We start from the raw sequence: 22,064 nt of genomic DNA, 5'->3' as shown, positions 1-22,064 counted from the left end.
AGCGACAACAAAACAGATGAAGACATCAACCTAACAAGAGCGACTTTTTACATTTTTTTAGCGGGTAACCGGTGGCGAGGAAGAAGTTAGCAGCAGAAAGGGAGGGCAGCAGCGGGGAAGAGGCGGCTAGAGGAGAAAACGGTGGGAAGAGGTGACGGGAAGGAGAAAATAGCAGGGGGACACGGCTAGAGAAGACAGGGCTATTAATAAAGGAGTTGTCATAAAGGAGTTCTTGTGTTTTTATTACATTTCAGAGCTTTTTTGGTGAATGGGTAGGGGTACGATGTTAAAGGGGGGGCTTCCAGATTCCGATAAGCCCCCCGCCCGCAGACCCCGACAACCACCGGCTAGGGTTGTTGGGAAGAGGCCCTCATCAACATAGGGGCAAGGTGCTTTGGGGTGGGGGGGCACAGAGCCCCCCCGCCCCAAAGCACCAACCCCCCCCCCCCCCCAGACGAGCTGCAAACTTACTGTTTATAGCTGGTTGCTCAGGAGGGGGCCGTGAAGAATGGCATGGGGTTCCCCCCAGGGCCATACCAGGCGCTTAGGGTCTGGTATAGATTTTGGGGGGGGGGCATTCCATTTTTTTTTTTATTGTGGGGGGGTCCCCTCCAAATCCATACTAGACCCGAAGTGCCTGGTATGGTCCTGGGGGGAACCCCACGCAATTCTTGACGGCCCCCTCCTTAGCAACCAGCTATAAACAGTATGTTTTACAATACGTACAGAAAAAAAATGCAAAATGCATGAAAACTGCATGCAAAAAATGCTGGTTTAAAAACATAAAATGCACTGAAAAACATGCCTGAAAAACGCATCAAACTCATCTGCATAGATGTGAACCTAGAATAAATGTTATATCCCATAAGGAGCCTAGATAGAATGCTATGGTCTGGCTGCTTGGCCACCAAGGAGTTGGGATGGTGACAGCGTGGGCACAAAAATGTAAGAATGTCATTGTAGGATGAAGTTTTGCTCACCTGTATAAAAATGGGAACTTACAGCACACAAACAATACAGCCACCAGGATGCACAGAAGACATAGACCGACTGCCAATATAATCCACCCTGCAGTAAACCAAGACATCCATCAACAACATATAATAAACCAATGACACATAAGGCTGCAAGCACCCACAAAAGTTCATCTCTGAGCTGATAACTGACACTCTGGGGCTCTGGAGGACAATAAAATAGTTTTCATCCTTATAATCCTGATGTCACCTTTGTAATATGACAACCTAAGTGTCTGTTTTCAGCCTTAAGCTCTGCAGGAGTTTGGACAGCTTAAGGCCTAATAGCCCAACATTTCTGCTCTAACAGGGAGAGAATACAAGTAATATTAATATTAATATCAAAAGTAAAAAAAAAAAAAAAAAATCTATACTATTATAATAACTCAAGAGTGAAACTCTAATTATAAATGCACATAGGAGATCCAGAGATGTCATTGTAGATTGGAGATCCAGGGATGCCATTGGAGATTGGAGCTCTAGGGATGTCACTGGAGATTGGAGATCCATGGACGCCAATGGAGATTGGAGATCCATGGACGCCATTTGAGATCCATGAATGCCATTGGAGATTCGGGAATACCATTGGAGACTGGAGATCCAGGGATGCCATTGGAGACTGGAGATCCAGGGATGCCATTGGAGATTGGAGATCCAGGGATACCATTGGAGATCCAGGAATGCCATTGGAGATCCAGGGATGCCATTGGAGATCCAGGGATGCCATTGGAGATCCAGGGATGCCATTGGAGATTGGAGATCCAGGGATGCCATTGGAGATTGGAGATCCAGGGATACCATTGGAGATCCAGGAATGCCATTGGAGATCCAGGGATGCCATTGGAGATTGGAGATCCTGGGATGCTATTGGAGACTGGAGATCCAGGGATGCCATTGGAGATCCAGGGATGTTATTGGAGATTGGAGATCCAGGGATGCCATTGGAGATTGGAGATCCAGGGATGCCATTGGAGACTGGATATCCATGGATACCATTGGAGATCCAGGAATGCCATTGGAGATTGGAAATCCGGGTATGTCGTTGTGTGGTGGCGATTTTGAAATATAATATTTATATCAACGAGCTTAAAGGAAACCATTCTGAATGTAGGACTTAATATTTTCAGAGGTTTTAATCTTCTATCTGATGGGAACCATTGAATGGCCCCCAGGTGTTCAGCCTTTTGTCTTCCCAATCATCTGTTCAGACAGTGAGGCTCCATCTCACCAGGGGACATTAACATGCTAATGTCGGAACTATTTGGGTTTAAAGATCAAAGGAGGTCGTTCAGGCCTGACCTAGGCATGGTTCTGGGAGCTTGAGAATTAACCAATCAGAGTGTGAGCCATCCTGAACCAATCAGCATGTAGACTTGAGAATCGGCCAATCAGAGGTTGATGTAAACTCAGAGCCAATGGGTGCGTTCCATCTTCTGATTGGCCGAGAACGCATATAAAATAAGGAAAGAATTAGCTTATAGCTCTCTTGATTTCTAGACCATGGAAGGAGACCGGAAGTCCGTATAACGTATCTCTCTCTCTCTCTCTCTCTCTCTCTCTCTCTGTCTCTCTCCTTTTTCATTATGTCTCTTCTATTTCTAATTATTTCTTTCTTAGGACTTATCTTGAAATATTGATAAATATATTGAAAGTGTATGTCTGTTGTAACCATATGACCTAAATTATCTTGGCAGCCTAAGCAACTCTGTACTTGTAGCATCACTTGAGTTATATGATAAGTTCTAATTATTCTAAAGTTTCTTTTCTGTATAAATAAAGGTAATTGTTTATCTTTTCGCACTGTTATCGTTCATTTTTATTCTTATGTAGACAAAGGTTTAATCACTTATTTCTTGTATCGTTAATCATTTAAGTGAGATATAAAAAATAGCCATAACAGTTGGAGACTTGAGATCCAGGGATGTCATTGGAGATTGGAGATCTAGGGATGTCATTGGAGATTGGAGATCTAGGGATGTCATTGGAGATTGGAGATCTAGGGATGTCATTGGAGATTGGAGATCTAGGGATGTCATTGGAGATTGGAGATCTAGGGATGTCATTGGAGATTGGAGATCTAGGGATGTCATTGGAGATTGGAGATCTAGGGATGTCATTGAAGACTGGAGATTCAGGGATGCCATTGGAGACTGGAGATCCAGGGATGCCATTGGAGATTGGAGATCCAGGGATGCCATTGGAGATTGGAGATTCAGGGATGTTATTGGAGATGGGAGATCCAGGGATGCCATTGGAGACTGGAGATTCAGGGATGCCATTGGAGACTGGAGATCCAGGGATGCCATTGGAGACTGGAGATCCAGGGATGCCATTGGAGACTGGAGATCCAGGGATGCCATTGGAGATTGGAGATCCAGGGATGCCATTGGAGATTGGAGATTCAGGGATGTTATTGGAGATGGGAGATCCAGGGATGTGATTGAAGATTGGATATCCAGGGATTCCATTGGAGATCCAGGAATGCCACTGGAGATTAGAGATCCAAGGATGGCGTTGGAGACTGGAGATCCAGGGATGTCATTGGAGATTGGAGATCCAGGGATGCCATTGGAGACTGGAGATCCAGGGATGCCATATATATATACGTTTGTAGGCAAGGCCAAGAAAACGTTGAGTACCACTAACAGGACTACGGCCCAATTTCTTCATTAGCGTGGGTCCCAACTTAAAGTAATCAGCTCACCAAAATGTACAATACCTTGGCACGACACTTCTCCCCGCTTCCTCATTGGCTGAGGAGGGTACCGGTTTCGGGATTGGCCACCAACAAAATTAGAGATGAGTACAATTGGCTTTCAATGCTTTAATAGTCAAACATCAAGGCATACAACTTCTTCCATAGTCAGCGGTGGCTGCTGCCAGTACTTTCCTCCAAGGTGGGGATCTTTAGTCCTGACCCCTTTTAAGTCTTTCTCGGGCATCCGGTCTCCTAGGCATTCCCCTAGCTGGGGAAATGTCAGCTGCTTTCAGTATCGCTCCAAGAGGGCCCAATACAGTCCCACAGGGACCAGATACATGACTCTCTTCTCTAAACTTTCCACCGGACTGACCCACTCTTCAACCCATTATTTATAACCTGAGGGGTGGCACCACCAAATGATCTAGCACCCCCTTACACTTATATAAAGGTTTTTCAACTTCCATCTCACCTGCGCTGGAAGGAATTTTGATGGTAATTCTGGCTGACCAGTCACCCCAGAAGCCTTGGACTTTGTATGGCCTTAAAGCTGCCCTCAGCTGTAAGACGTAGCTTGTTCCTGCCACCACGGACAGCGTCTTGTTTCGGACTCCAGACGGAATCTGCAGAATCTGATAAACAACAAGCATTTCTCAGTCTCTGCTTATAGTACACCAACCTAATACATTGAAGCTGTGTTTGCCATAATTATCCCTGTTTGCACTGTGCTGGCAGATCTCATTATCATTTGTAAACTAGATTCAACCATCTTTTCCTAACAAAGGGTTTGAGATTCAAAAGTTGGCTTCCTGCGTTGTATGTTAAAAAAGAACTGGATTTAGCCTGTTTTAAATGCCGCGTAGGCATTTCCGGCAGAAAAAGTCAGACGGAATGATTTCATCAGATATTCCGATCGTGTGTGGGCTTCAGCAGACTTTTTTTTTTTTCCAAAAATTCTGACGGACCTAGAAATAGAACATGTTTTAAATCTTTCAGACGGAATCAATTTCTATTGGAAAAAAAACGTTCGTCTGTGTGCTGTTCCGACGGACCAAAAAGGACGCACGGGCAGCTATTGGCTACTGGCTATTGAACTTCCTTTTTCTAGTCTCGTCGTACGTGTTGTACGTCACCGCGTTCTAAACGATCGGACTTTGATGTGAGCGTGTGTAGGCAAGTCCGTTTCAGAGGAACTCCGTAGAAAAAAAACGAGTTTATTCTGACGGAAAAAACGGTTGTGTGTTTGCGGCATAACAGTAACTCCACTTTTGTTATGAAAAAAACAACAAAACATTTTCCTCAGGGTGATCTACTGTATGTACATTGCAGGGATTTTAACAAACTTTGCTACAGATTCTGACTTATTGTTGCTCTGAAGGAATAGCTGTTGGTCTGTGTCCATGTGCAATGTGAATAAAAATGGAAGTGCTTTTATAATTATCAGTCGGCTGCTGCACTTGCAGGGTTCTAATTAAGAAAGTGACAGGGTCTGCATCCCTTTAGACGTGATTTTTCCCTTTGGGGATGTCTCAAAAATGACATTTATGTTGCAGGGGTTACCCAAAATCTGACTTGTATCTTATTGCAGACTGGCATACTGTATACAGAACGCCTCCGGGTGGACATATTGCATTTTATAGAGAATTACAGCTCTGCAGATTGAAAAGGAATGGTCATTTTTAATAACATCCAATTACAATATGGTTTGTGTCACAATTGTATATGCTAGAATTTTTTTTTTTTGGGGGGGGGGGGACTAAAATTTGATTTGGGTACAGGGTCACAGGACTGCGCAATTGTCAGTTGAAGTAACACAGTGCCGTATCACAAAAAATGGCCTGGTCATGAAGGGGAGTAAATCTTTCAGAGGTCAAGTGGTTAACCCCCGCAGTACCAGAAGATTACCGCTGTTGGGGTTGGAAAGGACAGAAGAGTTCAACTAATTGAGCCGCTACCAGCACAAGGGAAGCTTCTCATTGCAGCATTAAAAATGAACTTAAAGCGGTTCTTCACCCTAAAGGGGAAGTTCCGCTAATCTTATCCCTCCCCCCCTCCGGTGCCACAATCAGCACCTTTCAGGGGGGAGGGGGGTGCAGTTACCTGGATAATCCAGGTAACTGCACCCACTTCCGGCCAGACCGCCGCAGACCCCCGCAGACGCTCCGCCCCCCCCCCCCCGTTGTGTTCTGGGAAACACACAGTTCCCAGAGACACAGCGGGGGACCATAAGAGACGCGCAGCGCGACTCGCGCATGCGCAGTAGGGAACCGGGCAGTGAAGCCGTCATGATTCACTTCCCGATTCCCTGACAGAGGATGGCGGCGGTGGCAGCAGCGAGACGAGCGATCGCTCGTCATCTGCCGCCGACATCGCTGGAACCTGGGACAGGTAAGTGTGATTTTATTAAAAGTCAGCAGCTGCAATATTAGTAGCTGCTGGCTTTTAATATTTTTTTTTTAGGTGCAGCTCCTCTTTAAGTGGTTGTAAAGCCTTCCATGTACCCAGTGAAGTGACCGGCCTCAGGTGATACAGAGAGAGGTAACAAATCCCCCTACATAAGTTGTACCTGTTTATCTGCAGACTTCTCCTCTCTACATCAGTTCAAACCGCTGAATTTATAAAGTTTGTCTGGGAGTTCATTAAAAATGGGGGCTGAGAGTTGAAGTTACACTCTGCAGAGCTCAGTGAGGAGAACTCTGTGAGCTGATTGGAGGGAAGGGACCCCCCCCCCCCTTCACACAGCACACAGGAACCGAGCTGAGGCTGTCAATCAGCTGGAGATCCCTCCCCTGTCACCATTTTTCTCTTGGTGTCAGAACTGACTCATGCTGATAGCAGTGGAAGGAGACAGCAGACGGACATGACACTTAGTGATCCGGACTGAGACAAGTACACACTATAGAGGGATGTGCTTTGTTCATATTTCATGCCTGAGGTTAAAAACCAGTTTAGCTGCCTCCCGCCCGCCGTGTAGACAAACGATGGCAGGCGGAATCCTCTCTCATTCTGGGACGACGTCATGTGACGCTGACCCAGTCTCATCCTCCCTGGGACACGCCGCAACCCCAATCTCGGTAAAGAGCCGATGACGTGGCCCTTTACCTATGTGATCAGCTCTGTCCAATCACAGCCGGTCACATGTAAACACGGAAATGCCATTTATCGGCTCTCCTCGCCTCACACTGACAGAGTGTGAGGCGAGGAGAGCCGACCAGGGGCATCTCCTCACACGGTAGATGGGTAAAGGTATTCAGGGCACTGATCATCAGTGCAGCCGCAACAGTGCCCATCGGTGATGCCAGTCAGTGAACATCTGCGATGCCAATTTGTGCCCATCAGTGACACCAATCTGTGCCCTTCAGTAATGCCAATTTGTGCCCATCAATAATGCAGTCAGTGTTGCCTTTCAGTGTCCATCAGTGCCCGCTCATCAGTGCTGCCCATCAGTGCCGCCTATCCATGCCCATAAGTGCTGCCTATCAGTGCCCATCAGTGCTGCATATTACTGCCTCCTCATCATTGTCCTTCAGTGCAGCCTCATTGACGGACATTAGTGAAGGAGAAAAATTACTTATTTACAATCATTTTTGGAGAAATATTAAGAAAAACTGGAAGAAGAAGGGGAGGATCAGAGAAGACAGGATCAAGCAACCTTTTTACACAATGCGGAGGATTAACCCCTTGGGTTCCATATAGAGACTGATTTTACTGTTGTGGGTTTAGTAACACATTAAGCTTCTTCTGTCTAAGTGCGATAAAAGGACCCCCTTGTTGTCTTATCATTTTAGGAAAGTATCCCCCAGCTGTATGAGATCTACCGTCTCTTTGGGAACGTTTGTCCACAGATTGGTTCTTCCCCCAAATACAAACGTTTTTCTATCACAATGACTTCCTATACGATACCGTCCATGTCTTTTCCCCGTCCTGCGAGAATCGGATCTGGTACATCAGGTGTTTCTCCAGCTGCAGCAGAGGGCTTGACCAGTTCAGAGCCAGCATGTTCCCGGGCAGCTGCTGGACCTGCAGTACCGGTACTGGTAGGAGAACTGCGACCACACAGAATGGCATCAGAATTATTTGTAACAGAGAAAAAATATATTAGTCCATAACTAGTATAAAGAAACTGTGCACATGGGTAAGGCAGTCCACTGAGAAATACAAACAAAACTTTGTATCATTAGTATTGGTGGGAGGAATAGTGCCCCATCATTGGTATCAGTGGGGGGAATAGTGCCCCATCATTGGTGTTAGTGGGAGGAATAGTGTCCCATCATTGGTGTCAGTGGGAGGAATAGGGCCCCATCATTGGTATCAGTGGGAGGAATAGTGCCCCATCATTGGTATCAGTGGGAGGAATAGTGCCCCATCATTGGTGTTAGTGGGAGGAATAGTGTCCCATCATTGGTGTCAGTGGGAGGAATAGGGCCCCATCATTGGTATCAGTGGGAGGAATAGTGCCCCATCATTGGTATCAGTGGGGGGAATAGTGCCCCATCATTGGTGTTAGTGGGAGGAATAGTGTCCCATCATTGGTGTCAGTGGGAGGAATAGTGCCCCATCATTGGTATCAGTGGGAGGAATAGTGCCCCATCATTGGTATCAGTAGGAGGAATAGTGTCCCATCATTGGTGTCAGTGGGAGGAATAGTGTCCCATCATTGGTGTCAGTGGGAGGAATAGTGTCCCATCATTGGTGTCAGTGGGAGGAATAGTGTCCCATCATTGGTGTCAGTGGGGGGAAAAGTGCCCCATCATTGGTATCAGTGGGAGGAATAGTGCCCTATCATTGGTATCAGTAGGAGGAATAGTGTACCATCATTGGTATCAGTAGGAGGAATAGTGTCCCATCATTGGTGTCAGTGGGAGGAATAGTGTCCCATCACTGGTATCAGTGGGAGGAATAGTGCCCCATCAGTGGTATCAGTGGGAGGAATAGTGCCCCATCATTGGTATCAGTAGGAGGAATAGTGTCCCATCATTGGTGTCAGTGGGAGGAATAGTGTCCCATCACTGGTATCAGTGGGAGGAATAGTGCCCCATCAGAGGTATCAGTGGGAGGAATAGTGCCCCATCATTGGTGTCAGTGGGAGGAATAGTGCCCCATCATTGGTATCAGTAGGAGGAATAGTGTCCCATCATTGGTGTCAGTGGGAGGAATAGTGTCCCATCACTGGTATCAGTGGGAGGAATAGTGCCCCATCAGAGGTATCAGTGGGAGGAATAGTGCCCCATCAGTGGTATCAGTGGGAGGAATAGTGCCCCATCAGTGGTATCAGTGGGAGGAATAGTGCCCCATCATTGGTGTCAGTGGGAGGAATAGTGCCCCATCATTGGTGTCAGTGGGAGGAATAGTGTCCCATCATTGGTGTCAGTGGGAGGAATAGTGCCCCATCATTGGTATCAGTGGGAGGAATAGTGCCCCATCATTGGTATCAGTAGGAGGAATAGTGTCCCATCATTGGTATCAGTGGTAAGAATAGTGTCCCATCATTGGTGTCAGTGGGAGGAATAGTGCCCCATCAGTGGTATCAGTGGGAGGAATAGTGCCCCATCAGTGGTATCAGTGGGAGGAATAGTGCCCCATCATTGGTGTCAGTGGGAGGAATAGTGCCCCATCATTGGTGTCAGTGGGAGGAATAGTGTCCCATCATTGGTGTCAGTGGGAGGAATAGTGCCCCATCATTGGTATCAGTGGGAGGAATAGTGCCCCATCATTGGTATCAGTAGGAGGAATAGTGTCCCATCATTGGTGTCAGTGGGAGGAATAGTGCCCCATCAGTGGTATCAGTGGGAGGAATAGTGCCCCATCATTGGTATCAGTGGGAGGAATAGTGCCCCATCATTGGTGTCAGTGGGAGTAATAGTGTCCCATCATTGGTGTCAGTGGGAGGAATAGTGCCCCATCATTGGTATCAGTGGGAGGAATAGTGTCCCATCACTGGTATCAGTGGGAGGAATAGTGCCCCATCATTGGTATCCGTGGGAGAAATAGTGCCCCATCAGTGGTATCAGTGGGAGGAATAGTCCCCCATCATTGGTGTCAGTGGGAGGAATAGTGCCCCATCAGTGGTATCAGTGGGAGGAATAGTGCCCCATCAGTGGTATCAGTGGGAGGAATAGTGCCCCATCATTGGTGTCAGTGGGAGGAATAGTGTCCCATCATTGGTGTCAGTGGGAGGAATAGTGCCCCATCATTGGTGTCAGTGGAAGGAACGGCCCCATTGTTGGTGTCAGTGGGAGGAATAGTGCCCCATTGTTGATGTCAGTGGAAGGAATGGCCCCATTGTTGGTGTCAGTGGGAGGAATAGTGCTCCATCATTGGTATTAGTAGGAGAACTAGTGCCTCATTGTTAGTGTGACTGGGAGGAATTGTACCCCATTGTTGGTGTCTGTGAGAGGAATACCAACAGAAAAATAAATAAATAGAAAACCTCCAAATACAGAACCTTATACCCACACAGTTGATCCAAAAAAGGCAAAACAAAACAGTTTAAAGCACAGTCCAATTTGCTGCAGGGGGGGGGAATAAAACCTCCCTGATCCCCCAAAGGCAATTGAATATTCTATGGAGCAACAACATATCGGGAGCTCAGATTAGGTTTTTGTTGCATACATATGCAAATACATTTGAAGCTATAATACAACTTCATGGCACTTCTTCAAACGATGGTTCTCAACTCCACACTGAGCTCCCAATCTGGAAAATACACACACATATATACAGTATAAATATACAGTATCTCACAAAAGTAAGTACACCCCTCACATTTTTGTAAATCTTTTCTTCTATCTTTTCATGTGACAACACTGAAGAAATGACACTTGTCTACAATGTAAAGTAGTGAGTGTACAGCTTGTATAACAGTGTAAATTTCCTGTCCCCTCAAAATAACTCAACACACAATGTCTAAACCGCTGGCAACAAAAGTGAGTACACCCCTAAGTGAAAATGTCCAAACTGGGCCCAATTAGCCATTTTCCCTCCCCAGTGCCATGTGACTCGTTAGTGTTACAAGGTCTCAGGTGTGAATGGGGAGCGGGTGTGTTAAATTTGGTGTTATCGCTCTCACTCTCTCATACTGGTCACTGGAAGTTGAACATGGCACCTCATGGCAAAGAACTCTCTGAGGATCTGAAAACAAGAATTGTTGCTCTACATAAAGATGGCCTAGGCTATAAGATTGCCAAGACCCTGAAACTGAGCTGCAGCACGGTGGTCAAGAACATACAGCGGTATAACAGGACAGGTTCCACTCAGAACAGGCCTCGCCATGGTCAACCAAAGAAGTTGAGGTCACGTGCTCAGCGTCATATCCAGAGGTTGTCTTTGGGAAATAGACGTATGAGTGCTGCCAGCATTGCTACAGAGGTTGTAGGGGTGGGGGGTCAGCCTATCAGTGCTCAGACCATACGCCGTACACTGCATCAGATTGTTCTGCATGGCTGTCATCCCAAATGGAAGCCTCTTCTAAAGATGATGCACAAGAAAGCCCACAAACAATTTGCTGAAGACAAGCAGACTAAGGACATTATTGGAACCATGTCCTGTGGTCTGATGAGACCAAGATAAACTTATTTGGTGTCAGATGGTGACAAGCGTGTGTGGGGGCAACCAGGTGAGGAGGACAAAGACAAGTGTGTCTTATCTACAGTCAGGCATGGTGGTGGGAGTGTCATAGTCTGAGGCTGTATGAGTGCTGCCGGCACTGGGGAGCTACAGATCATTGAGGGAACCATGAATGCCAACATGTACTGTGACATACTGAAGCAGAGCATGATCCCCTCCCTTCAGAGACTGGGCCGCAGGGCAGTATTCCAACATGATAATGACCCCAAACACACCTCCAAGACGACCACTGCCTTGCTAAAGAAGCTGAGGGTAAAGGTGATGGACTGGCCAAGCATGTCTCCAGACCTAAACCCTATTGATCATCTGTGGGGCATCCTCAAACGGAAGGTGGAGGAGCGCAAGGTCTCTAACACCGTGGAAGTCCACTCACATGTAACACATGTAGCACACCACTCTGGCAAATCAGTGCAACGATAGACAGCTATGGATGCTCACCTCGGCTCGCCACCATGGATGCAATATAGGAATACAAGAAATGGTGGCACACCACAGACGTAGTCAAGTTCTTTGAAAATATTTACTGGAATCCAGCCAGACAATACACAGGGTACAAATATGTTGATGTGTTCCACTTGAGTCGCTCAAGCTTACTTATAACCTTATGAGTAGGCTTGAGCGACTCAAGTGAAACTCGTCAACATATTTGTACCCTGTGTATTTTCTGTCTGGATTCCAGTAAATATTTTCAAAGAAATTGACTACGTCTGTGGTGTGCCACCATTTCCTGTATTCCTATAGGTCTCTAACATCCACCAGCTCTGTGATGTCATCATGGAGGAGGGGAAGAGGACTCCAGTGGCAACCTGTGAAGCTCCGGTGACCTCCATGCCCAAGAGGGTGAAGGCAGTGCTGGAAAATAATGGTGGCCACACAAAATATTGACACTTTGGGCCCAATTTGGACATTTTCACTTAGGGGTGTACTCACTTGTTGCCAGCGGTTTAGACATTAATGGCTGTGTGTTGAGTTATTTTGAGGGGACAGAAAATTTACACTGTTATACAAGCTGTACACTCACTACTTTACATTGTAGACAAGTGTCATTTCTTCAGTGTTGTCACATGAAAAGATAGAAGAAAATATTTACAGAAATGTGAGGGGTGTACTTACTTTTGTGTGATACTGTATGTGTATATAAATATATATATATATATATATATGACTACTTACCCACATGGTGGATCCAGAAAGACTTTGGGTAGTACAAGTTCCAATTTCCATTCCCAGAAGACCACGTTCGAATTTTTAAGGAGACCGCACTGTCATTTCTGGCCAAGAAGGAGCAGTCACAGTCTGCAAACATGACCTCTTGCTTGCAGCTCCGCCATTCTGCTTCTCTGCATATGAAGAACGCACACACAGTTAGTTAAATCCACAGAATACAGAACGGAATCAAAATGAAATCAGATATATAAACTAATTTATTTTAGCAGCTTTCAAATACATATAGGTGACAATTATTCCTAAAAAAAAAAAAAAAAAGGTGTATTTATAAAAAATAAAAATAAATAAAAAACATCTTCATGTGGATTAATTAATTCTGTGCTAATGGAGCAAAATCGAATGTTCTCAGACTATATTCTCTGCAGATCAAATGTGCGAACACAGAAACTCCTGATCTATTACTCCTAATGGAGCTATCATTAGAAATAAGTATGCTCCTCAGCTCCATCTAGTGGTCATATCGCAGTATTTTCTCCATTCACACATTCGATCTGCAAATAGCCTGAGACGAGTCCTGACCTCAAACCTACTGAACACCTTTAGCCCTTGCACACACGGTTGGACATTTCGACAACCAAATCCGTCGGATTTTGTCCGAAACTGTTGCATACACACAGTCGGACAAAGTTGTTAGAAAATCCGATCGTACTTAACGTGATGACGTTATTTCATAAGGACGGGACTACGTTCAGGCTAGTAGCCAATAGCATTGGTGTAGGAATTTGATCTGAGCATGCGTGGCACTTTGTCCAATCGGAATTCTCTACACATGATCGGACAAAGTCCGATCGGATCATGTTGTCGGAAAATTTTATAGCCCAGCTGGAAAACTTGGTCCGTCGGATACTCCGACGGAAACAGTCCAATGGAGCCCACACACTGTCGGATTATCCAGCAACACGGTCCGATCGGACATTGTCCATCGGAATGTCCGACCGTGTGTACAAGGGCTTAGGACAGTGCCCCCCCAGGCAGTCACAAAAAAAGGGTCCTTTAAATGCACACCAGCCTCGGACCTCTGGCTGGCTGGGGGCCCTTCTAGGGGAGATCATTTTGACGCCCTCGTTGGGGACTTTCTGTCTGGTGTGTGGTGGTGGTGGTGGTGGCGCCAGGCGGACCTCACCCCCAGTCCCGGGTTCTGGGCCCTCGGTGCCGAGCAGTGATCCCTTCCTTGTCCTTACGCCTTCTGCATTGTGTACCTCCTGTTTTTAGTAGTGGATGCACCTTGGCATTTGCTTGATACATTTGCATATGCTAATCCTCAATCCCTGATGAAGAGTATACACTCGAAACACGTCGGAATTGCTATAGCTGTATCTGTGTTGGTGCGCATAATGTTTGCATCCTGTATACCTTTTTATTGTACATTGTTGTCTTCTTCACATACATGTAGGCTGTTCACCTACATACTCCCCTTTTTGCTTGATACATTTGCATATGCTGATCCTCCATCCCTGATGAAGAGTATACACTCGAAACACGTCGGAATTGCTATAGCTGTATCTGTGTTGGTGTGCATAGTGTTTGCATCCTGTATACCTTTTTATTGTACATTGTTGTCTTCTTCACATACATGTAGGCTGTTCACCTACATACTCCCCTTTTCACTTCAATAAACACTACGCATTAGTACATTCAGTAGTTGTCTGTTCCCTTTAAAATCCCATTGAAGAATATTTTTTTCTTTACATATAGTTTATCGGCATGTGGGTCAGACCTACTCCAGAACCAATCCTAGCACCTACACCCATTCCTAGCCAGTAAAAAATATGGCTGCAAAGCTCAGCCCAGAGCCAGCCGAGACCATAAAAGTGGCCGCTATAGTGTGTTCGGGTGACTCTGGTGGAGGCGGTGCCTGAACAGGCCCTGTGATGTCATAGTGAAAGGGAGCCAAGCAGAGCGGCCAGAGTCTTGTGTGTGGGTCTGCAGGATTGGAGCAAGGCAGGCCAGGAACAGGACCATCAGTGCTGTTTGGACTGGAGGAACCACCTGGCTCGGAGAGGGACTGTCACTGTGACTCTGGAGGGGACGTGTCGCGTCGGTGATCTGTGCTGCTGCACACTGCTGTCACTATCACTGTGAGAGCCCATTTCATGTGTGTGTGCTGCCCATTATAATTTCTTGCCCTCTCAATTCCTGTCCCTGAGCTACTTACTTACTATATATCGAAAATAAAACAAGAAATATGTTGTTTTTTTGCCTTATTATCTACCTTAACCACTTTCAGACCGGACCATTTTGCTGGTCAAAGACCAGACCACTTTTTGCGAATTCGGCACTGCGTCGCTTTAACTGACAATTGCTCGGTCGAGCGACGTGGCTCCCAAACAAAATGGACGTCCTTTTGTTTCCCCACAAATAGAGCTTTCTTTTGGTGGTATTTGATCACCCCTGCGTTTTTTATTTTTTGCGCTATAAACAAAAATAGAGCGACAATTTTGAAAAAAAACGCATTATTTTTTACTTTTTGTTATAATAAATATCCCCAAAAAATATATAAAAAAAACTTTTTTTTTCCCTCAGTTTAGGCCGATACGTATTCTTCTACATATTTTTGGTAAAAAAAAATCGCAATAAGCGATTATTGATTGGTTTGCGCAAAAGTTATAGCGTTTACAAAATAGGGATAGTTTTATGGCATTTTTATTAATAATTTTTTTTTTTTTTTTACTATTAATGGTGACTGCGACATTGTGGGGGACCCATCGGACATTTTTGACACATTTTTGGGACCATTGTCATTTATACAGCAATCACTGCTATAAAATGCAGTGATTCCTGTGTAAATGACACTGGCAGTGAAGGGGTTAACCAGGAGGTGGCAGTGTAAGGGGTTAAGTGTTCCTAGGGGTGTGTTACTAACTGTGGGGGGGGGGGGGGTTGGGCTTTCATTTAGTGAACACTGATCTCTGCTCCAATTAAATAGAGCAGAGATCAGCGTCACTAGTTGCTAGGCAGAATGGAGAAATGCTGTTTACACGGCATTTCCTCCATTCAGCCACCCCGTGAGACGATCGTGGGTATGCCCGCGGCGATCGAGTCCGCGGGACCCGCGACCGGACTCACGGGGGTCCCGGCCGGCACGCGAGCGCACCGCCGGCGGCGCGCTCGCGATGGCAGGGCGGCATTGAAGATTGGACGTACCTGTACGCCAATATGCCTGTCCGTGCCATTCTGCCGACGTACATCGGCGTGCGCCGGACGGGAACCGGTTAAATCACATTGCTAATTACATATTTTACTTGTTTGTAGCCTAAATAGTGAAATTTGTACTTAAAACTGTAATTTTGTAACTTTTTGAAATGGCAGTAAAAATTTGGCGGTAGCAGTAAATTTTGGGTGTCGTGTCAGTAAATTTCAATCTGTTAGGTTGGCAACACTGGCGGTGCCTGTGCGCCCACAATGCACGGGCCGCCACTGGGGAAAGAGAGCTGAGACAACTGCAGGCAGCAACCCTGCTGGGAAGCCATAGTCCAGGAGAGGAGGGAGTGGAGTTGTAAGTGACACTGAAGGTGCGGTGATATAGTTTTCTTATTGTACATCATGGGACACAGGGCCATAATAGTTACTATGTGGGTTATAGGCCACCTTTAGGTGATGGACACTGGCACACCCTAAATTAAAAAGTGCACTCCCTATATAACCCCTCCCACTGATGGAAGTACCTCAGTTTTTTCGCCAGTGTCTAAGGTGTTGGTCGCGAGTAAAGATGTGCTGTGCTGAGCTCCACTGGAGCAATCCTTGCTGGGGCTAGCCATGCAGCAGATCCATTCAAAGGGTCTTTTTGGCCAAATTGAATGGTACCCAGTTTATTAACTTTCACACGCAGTTAGACTCATACACAGGCCTCACTGGGATTTATAGTTCCACGGAGGAGGAGCAGAGCAACTGACACTGAGCAGGCTTGAGGCCTACCTACTCTGATATCCCAAGCCTTGTAGTATAAGTACTGAAGTTATATCAGGAGCACCTTTACCTCAACGTAACTTACTTTAACCTGTGAATTACAAATCACAAGGAATTACTTTAGCTAGCGAAGACAAGAAGACCAAAGACCAAGTACTTTAAGTGAGATCTCACGCATAGCAAGTAAGGGGAGCTCCCAGGTATTTATGTATATTGTTTGATATTGAAATCCATTCTGCTGTCGTCCTATGTTAGGATGACAGCGCAATTACTGTAATCACCTCTTTGAATATTTTCGCAGTAAAATACACTGTGGTTTAAGCATCCAGTTGTGTGGTGTACTGTTTTCTCCCAGCAGGTGGAGCCAGTGGATCCTGAGGTTACACTACAGGTACCTTGCATTGTATTATATTGTACTGTATTGTATTGCACCACAGCTGTGTCAAGGGGACTGAGCCAAGTTAGTGGGGTGTTGTTACTATAGTGCAGGCCCAAATCAAATCAGCCGCTCCTTCGGGAGTCAGTGCTACACCTGTAAAATCCTTTTCTTTGAAGTACATCACGGGACACAGAGGTCAAAACTGAGGTACTCCTAGTAGAAGGAGGGGTTATATAGGGAGTGAACTTTTTAATTTAGGGCGTGCCAGTGTCCATCACCTGAAGGTGGCCTACAACCCACATAGTAACTACTATGGCTCTGTGTCCCGTGATGTACTTCAAAGAAAAGGATTTTACAGGTAAGCTGTATTAAAAATCCTATTTTTTGTTAATTTCTCCTTTAAGGGGGAATGACAGGGGGTGTGTCTTATGCCTACATCATTTTGCTAATAGGTGTCCCTTGTTACCATCTCAGAAAGTTGGGAGGTATGCAAAGGTAGCCACCCACATATATATACAGTTAACATGATCCGACACGTCCGGGTAGGGGGCACACACAGGGGAAGCCGCTAGGCGGGTGCACAGTACCCCGATATCCTCCGGCACCCGCCAATCGTCCGGCAGAGAGCTAGAATGGCGATCTGCCAATGTAAAGAAGGCAGATCATCATTCTGACAAAGAGGGGGGGGGGGGGGTGGAGTTTGTGTCACTACACAGCAGGGGAAAAAAAATCCATCTCTTTCCCTAGTAAAAGCATCTCACACAGTACAAGCATAAACACTGGCTAGGCACACCGTTAACCCTTTTGATCACCCCTGGTGTTAACCCCTTCCCAGCCAATGTCATTAGTACAGTGACAGTGCATATTTTTAGCACTAATCACTGTATTGTGATATAGTGTCACTGGTCCCCAAAAAGTGTCCAAAGTGTCCGATTGTCTGTCGCAATATCGCAGTCCCAATATAAGTCGTGGATCGCCGCCATTACTAGTAAAAAAATTAATAAATATCCCATAGTTTGTAAACTCTATAACTTTTGTGCAAACCAATTAATATACGCTTATTGTGATTTTTTTTTTAGCAGAATACATATTGCCCTAAACCAGTGTTCTCCAAACTGCAGACCTGGGGCCAGATGTGGCCCTTTGCTTGCCTTTATCTGGCCCTTGAGACACTGTTCCACCCACTGATACCATCGAAGGGGCACTATTCCTCCCACTGACACCAATGATGGAGCACTATTCCACCCACTGACACCAATGATGGAGCACTATTTCACCCAGTGACACCAATGGTGGAGCGCTATTTCTCCCATTGATACAAAGAATGGGGCACTATTCTTCCCACTGACACCAATGATGGGGCACTATTCCTCCTACTGATACCAATGATGGGGCACCATTCCTCCCACTGACACCAATGATGGGGCACCATTCCTCCCACTGACACCAATTATGGGGCACTATTCCTCCTACTGATACCAATGATGGGGCACTATTCTTCCCACTGACACCAACAATGGAGCACTATTCCTCCCACTGACACCAATGATGTGGGCACTATTCCTCCCACTGACACCAATGATGGGGCACTATTCCTCCTACTGATACCAATGATGGGGCACTATTCCTCCTGCTGACACCAATGATGGGGCACTATTCCTCCCGCTGACACCAATGATGGAGCACTATTCCTCCCACTGACACCAATGATGGGGCACTATTCCTCCCACCGACACCAATGATGGGGTACTATTCCTCCCACTGACACCAATGATGGGGTACTATTCCTCCCACTGACACCAATGATGGGGCACTATTCCTCCCACTGACACCAATGATGGGGCAATATTCCTCCCACTGACGCCAATGATGGAGCACTATTCTTCCCACTGACACCAATGATGGGGCACTATTCCTCCCACTATTCCTACCACTGATACCAATGATGGGGCACTATTCCTCCCTCTGACACCAATGATGGAGCACTATTCCTCCCACTGACACCAATGAGGGGGCACTATTCCTCCCACCGACACCAATGATGGGGTACTATTCCTACCACTGATACCAATGATGGGGCACTATTCCTCCCTCTGGCACCAATGATGGGGCACTATTCTTCCCACCGACACCAGTTATGGGGCACTATTCTTCCCACCAACACCAATGATGGGGCACTATTCCTCCCACTGATACCAATGATGGGGCACTATTCCTCCCTCTGACACACCAATGATGGGGTACTATTCCTTCCACTGACACACCAATGATGGGGCACTATTCCTCCGTCTGACACACCAATGATGGGGCACTATTCCTACCTCTGACACACCAATGATAGGGTACTATTCCTTCCACTGACACACCAATGATGGGGCACTATTCCTACCTCTGACACACCAATGATGGGGCACTATTCCTACCTCTGACACACCAATGATGGGGCACTATTCCTCCTTCTGACACACCAATGATAGGGTACTATTCCTTCCACTGACACACCAATGATGGGGCACTATTCCTCCCTCTGACACACCAATGATGGGGCACTATTCCTCCCACTGACACCATGGAATTTTCTGCTCCCACAGGCCACAGTCTTGCCCCTTAATGCCTGATAGACAAGTAAACTGGCCCTTCGTTTAAAAAGTTTGGAGACCCCCTGCCCTAAACCGATGAAAAAAAAAATGTCAGTCTTTTTATTGGATGTGTTTTATAGCAGAAACGAAAAAATATTTAAGTTTTTTCAAAATTGTTTCTCTGTTTTTTGTTTATAGCGCAAAAAATAAAAACCACAGAGGTGATCAAATACCACCAAAAGAAAGCTCTATTTGTGGGGAAAAAAAGGACATAAATTGTATTTGGGTACAGAGTCGCACGACTACACAATTGTTAGTTAAAGTAATGCAGTGCTGTGTCACACAAAATGGCCTGGTCATGAACGGGGGTGGGGGGGGGTAAACCTTTCAGGGGTCAAGTGGTTAATAACAGTGCAGTTATCCCCCTACCTGCAGAGTTGCGACAAGGGGTGGGCCAGAGGGACGGCTGCCCCGGGCACAATGGTTTACTGTAGGTATGGGGGGGGGGGGCGCCCTTTCTTCTGTTACAAGGCTGACAGGAGTAGTGACAGCGGCAGTGATTCTGACAAGCGAGTGTCTGCTGGGTGTAGGACCCCCTATGCTTGCACATCATGGGGGGTGCAGTTTGGCTTCTTTGCTCTGGGCACTGGATGACCTTGTCCCGGCCTACCTGTATCTGTAGAAGACTTCCTGGGATGACAGCGGATGATCCTCCGTCTTCTCCTTCCACTGACAGCACACCAGAGTCAGGTCGGAGGTGAAGCATTTCAAGCCGGCGATGTCTGAAAAGAGAACACGGTGAGCCGGTGAGAAGCCCGGAGGAGCCTCGCATACCTATGATCTCCCATCTAGGAGCACCATGCAGAACCTCCAACTGATATGGCACCACACCACTTTTTACCGCCTTTCCCTCCATTCATGTCAATGCCCAGACATTCAGATTTATGACCGATCTGGGTGCGCAGAGGCGAGCAGATCCCGAAAGAACCGTTTTCACCAGCCAATAAATGATTATAGTATTTCCATGGAGGATCCACTGCAGACATCCCACATCACCGGAGTGTCCATAGGAATAAATAGGTTTTAGTCCCCATTCACACTGAAGCGCATCTAAAACAGCGCTAAAGCGCCGGTCTTTCTTGCGGTGCTTTAGCTGCATTTTAGCGGCGCTTTTTTGGTCGCTAGCCGGAGTCTTTTTTAAGGTTACGTGACAACAGACATGATACAGGAAAGCAGACATATTACAGGAGATGGTCAGAGACTGCAGACTTGAGACTGGAGATAGAGACTGCAAACATGATACTGGAAATGGTCAGAGACTGCAGACATGAGACTGGAGATGGTCAGAGACTGCAGACATGATACAGGAGATGGTCAGAGACTGCAGACATGATACAGGAGATGGTCTGAGACTGCAGACATGATACAAGAGATGGTCTGAGACTGCAAACATGATACTGGAAATGGTCAGAGACTGCAGACATGATACAAGAGATGGTCATAGACTGCAGACATGATACAAGAGATGGTCAGAGACTGCAAACATACTACAGGAGATGGTCAGAGACTGCAGACATGATACAAGAGATGGTCATAGACTGCAGACATACTACAGGAGATGGTCAGAGACTGCAGACATGATACAAGAGATGGTCAGAGACTGCAAACATACTACAGGAGATGGTCAGAGACTGCAGACATGATACAGGAGATGGTCAGAGACTGCAGACATGATACAGGAGATGGTCAGAGACTGCAGACATGATACAGGAGATGGTCTGAGACTGCAGACATGATACAGGAGATGGTCTGAGACTGCAGACATGATACAAGAGATGGTCTGAGACTGCAGACATGATACAAGAGATGGTCAGAGACTGCAGACATACTACAGGAGATGGTCAGAGACTGCAGACATGATACAGGAGATGGTCTGAGACTGCAGACATGATACAAGAGACGGTCTGAGACTGCAGATATGATACAAGAGATGGTCAGAGACTGCAGACATACTACAGGAGATGGTCAGAGACTGCAGAGATGATACAGGATATGGTCAGAGACTGCAGACTTACTACGGGAGATAGTCAGAGACTGCAGACATACTACAGGAGATGGCCAGAGACTGCAGACATGATACAGAAGATGGTAAGAGACTGCAGACGTGATACTGGAGATGGTCAGAGACTGCAGACATGATACAGGAGATGGTCAGAGACTGCAGACATGATACAGGAGATGGTCTGAGACTGCAGACATGATACAAGAGATGGTCTGAGACTGCAGACATGATACAAGAGATGGTCAGAGACTGCAGACATACTACAGGAGATGGTCAGAGACTGCAGAGATGATACAGGAGATGGTCATAGACTGCAGACATGATACAGAATATGGTCAGAGACTGCAGACTTACTACAGGAGATAGTCAGAGACTGCAGACATACTACACGAGCTGGTCAGAGACTGCAGACATGATACAAGAGATGGTCAGAGACTGCAGACATACTACAGGAGATGGTCAGAGACTGCAGACATGATACAGAAGATGGTAAGAGACTGCAGACGTGATACAGGAGATGGTCAGAGACTCCAGACATGATACAGGAGATGGTCAGAGACTGCAAACATGATAC

The 22,064-nt window shown here is 46.3% G+C and overlaps 1 protein-coding gene across 2 annotated transcripts in view; it reads right to left on the bottom strand.

The window, feature by feature from the left end:
- Positions 1-22,064, bottom strand: part of MPL (MPL proto-oncogene, thrombopoietin receptor) — a 52,006-nt gene that overhangs the window by 18,871 nt on the left and 11,071 nt on the right. For both annotated transcript variants that reach the window (XM_077450649.1, XM_077450650.1), the window contains exons 6-10: positions 20,099-20,210; positions 12,511-12,677; positions 7,615-7,757; positions 4,184-4,343; positions 981-1,068 (exon numbers count right to left, since the gene is read on the bottom strand). In XM_077450649.1, the coding sequence (XP_077306775.1) occupies positions 981-1,068; positions 4,184-4,343; positions 7,615-7,757; positions 12,511-12,677; positions 20,099-20,210 (670 nt within the window). The remainder of the gene's footprint in view (positions 1-980; positions 1,069-4,183; positions 4,344-7,614; positions 7,758-12,510; positions 12,678-20,098; positions 20,211-22,064) is intronic.

The sequence above is a fragment of the Lithobates pipiens genome, unplaced genomic scaffold (genome assembly GCF_037356315.1).
Source record: "Lithobates pipiens isolate NorthernLeopardFrog02 unplaced genomic scaffold, aLitPip1_a1.2 Scaffold_23, whole genome shotgun sequence".
Classification (NCBI taxonomy): domain Eukaryota; kingdom Metazoa; phylum Chordata; class Amphibia; order Anura; family Ranidae; genus Lithobates; species Lithobates pipiens.
Note: the sequence above shows the minus strand (reverse complement) of the source record. Positions and strands in the feature narration are given on the sequence as shown.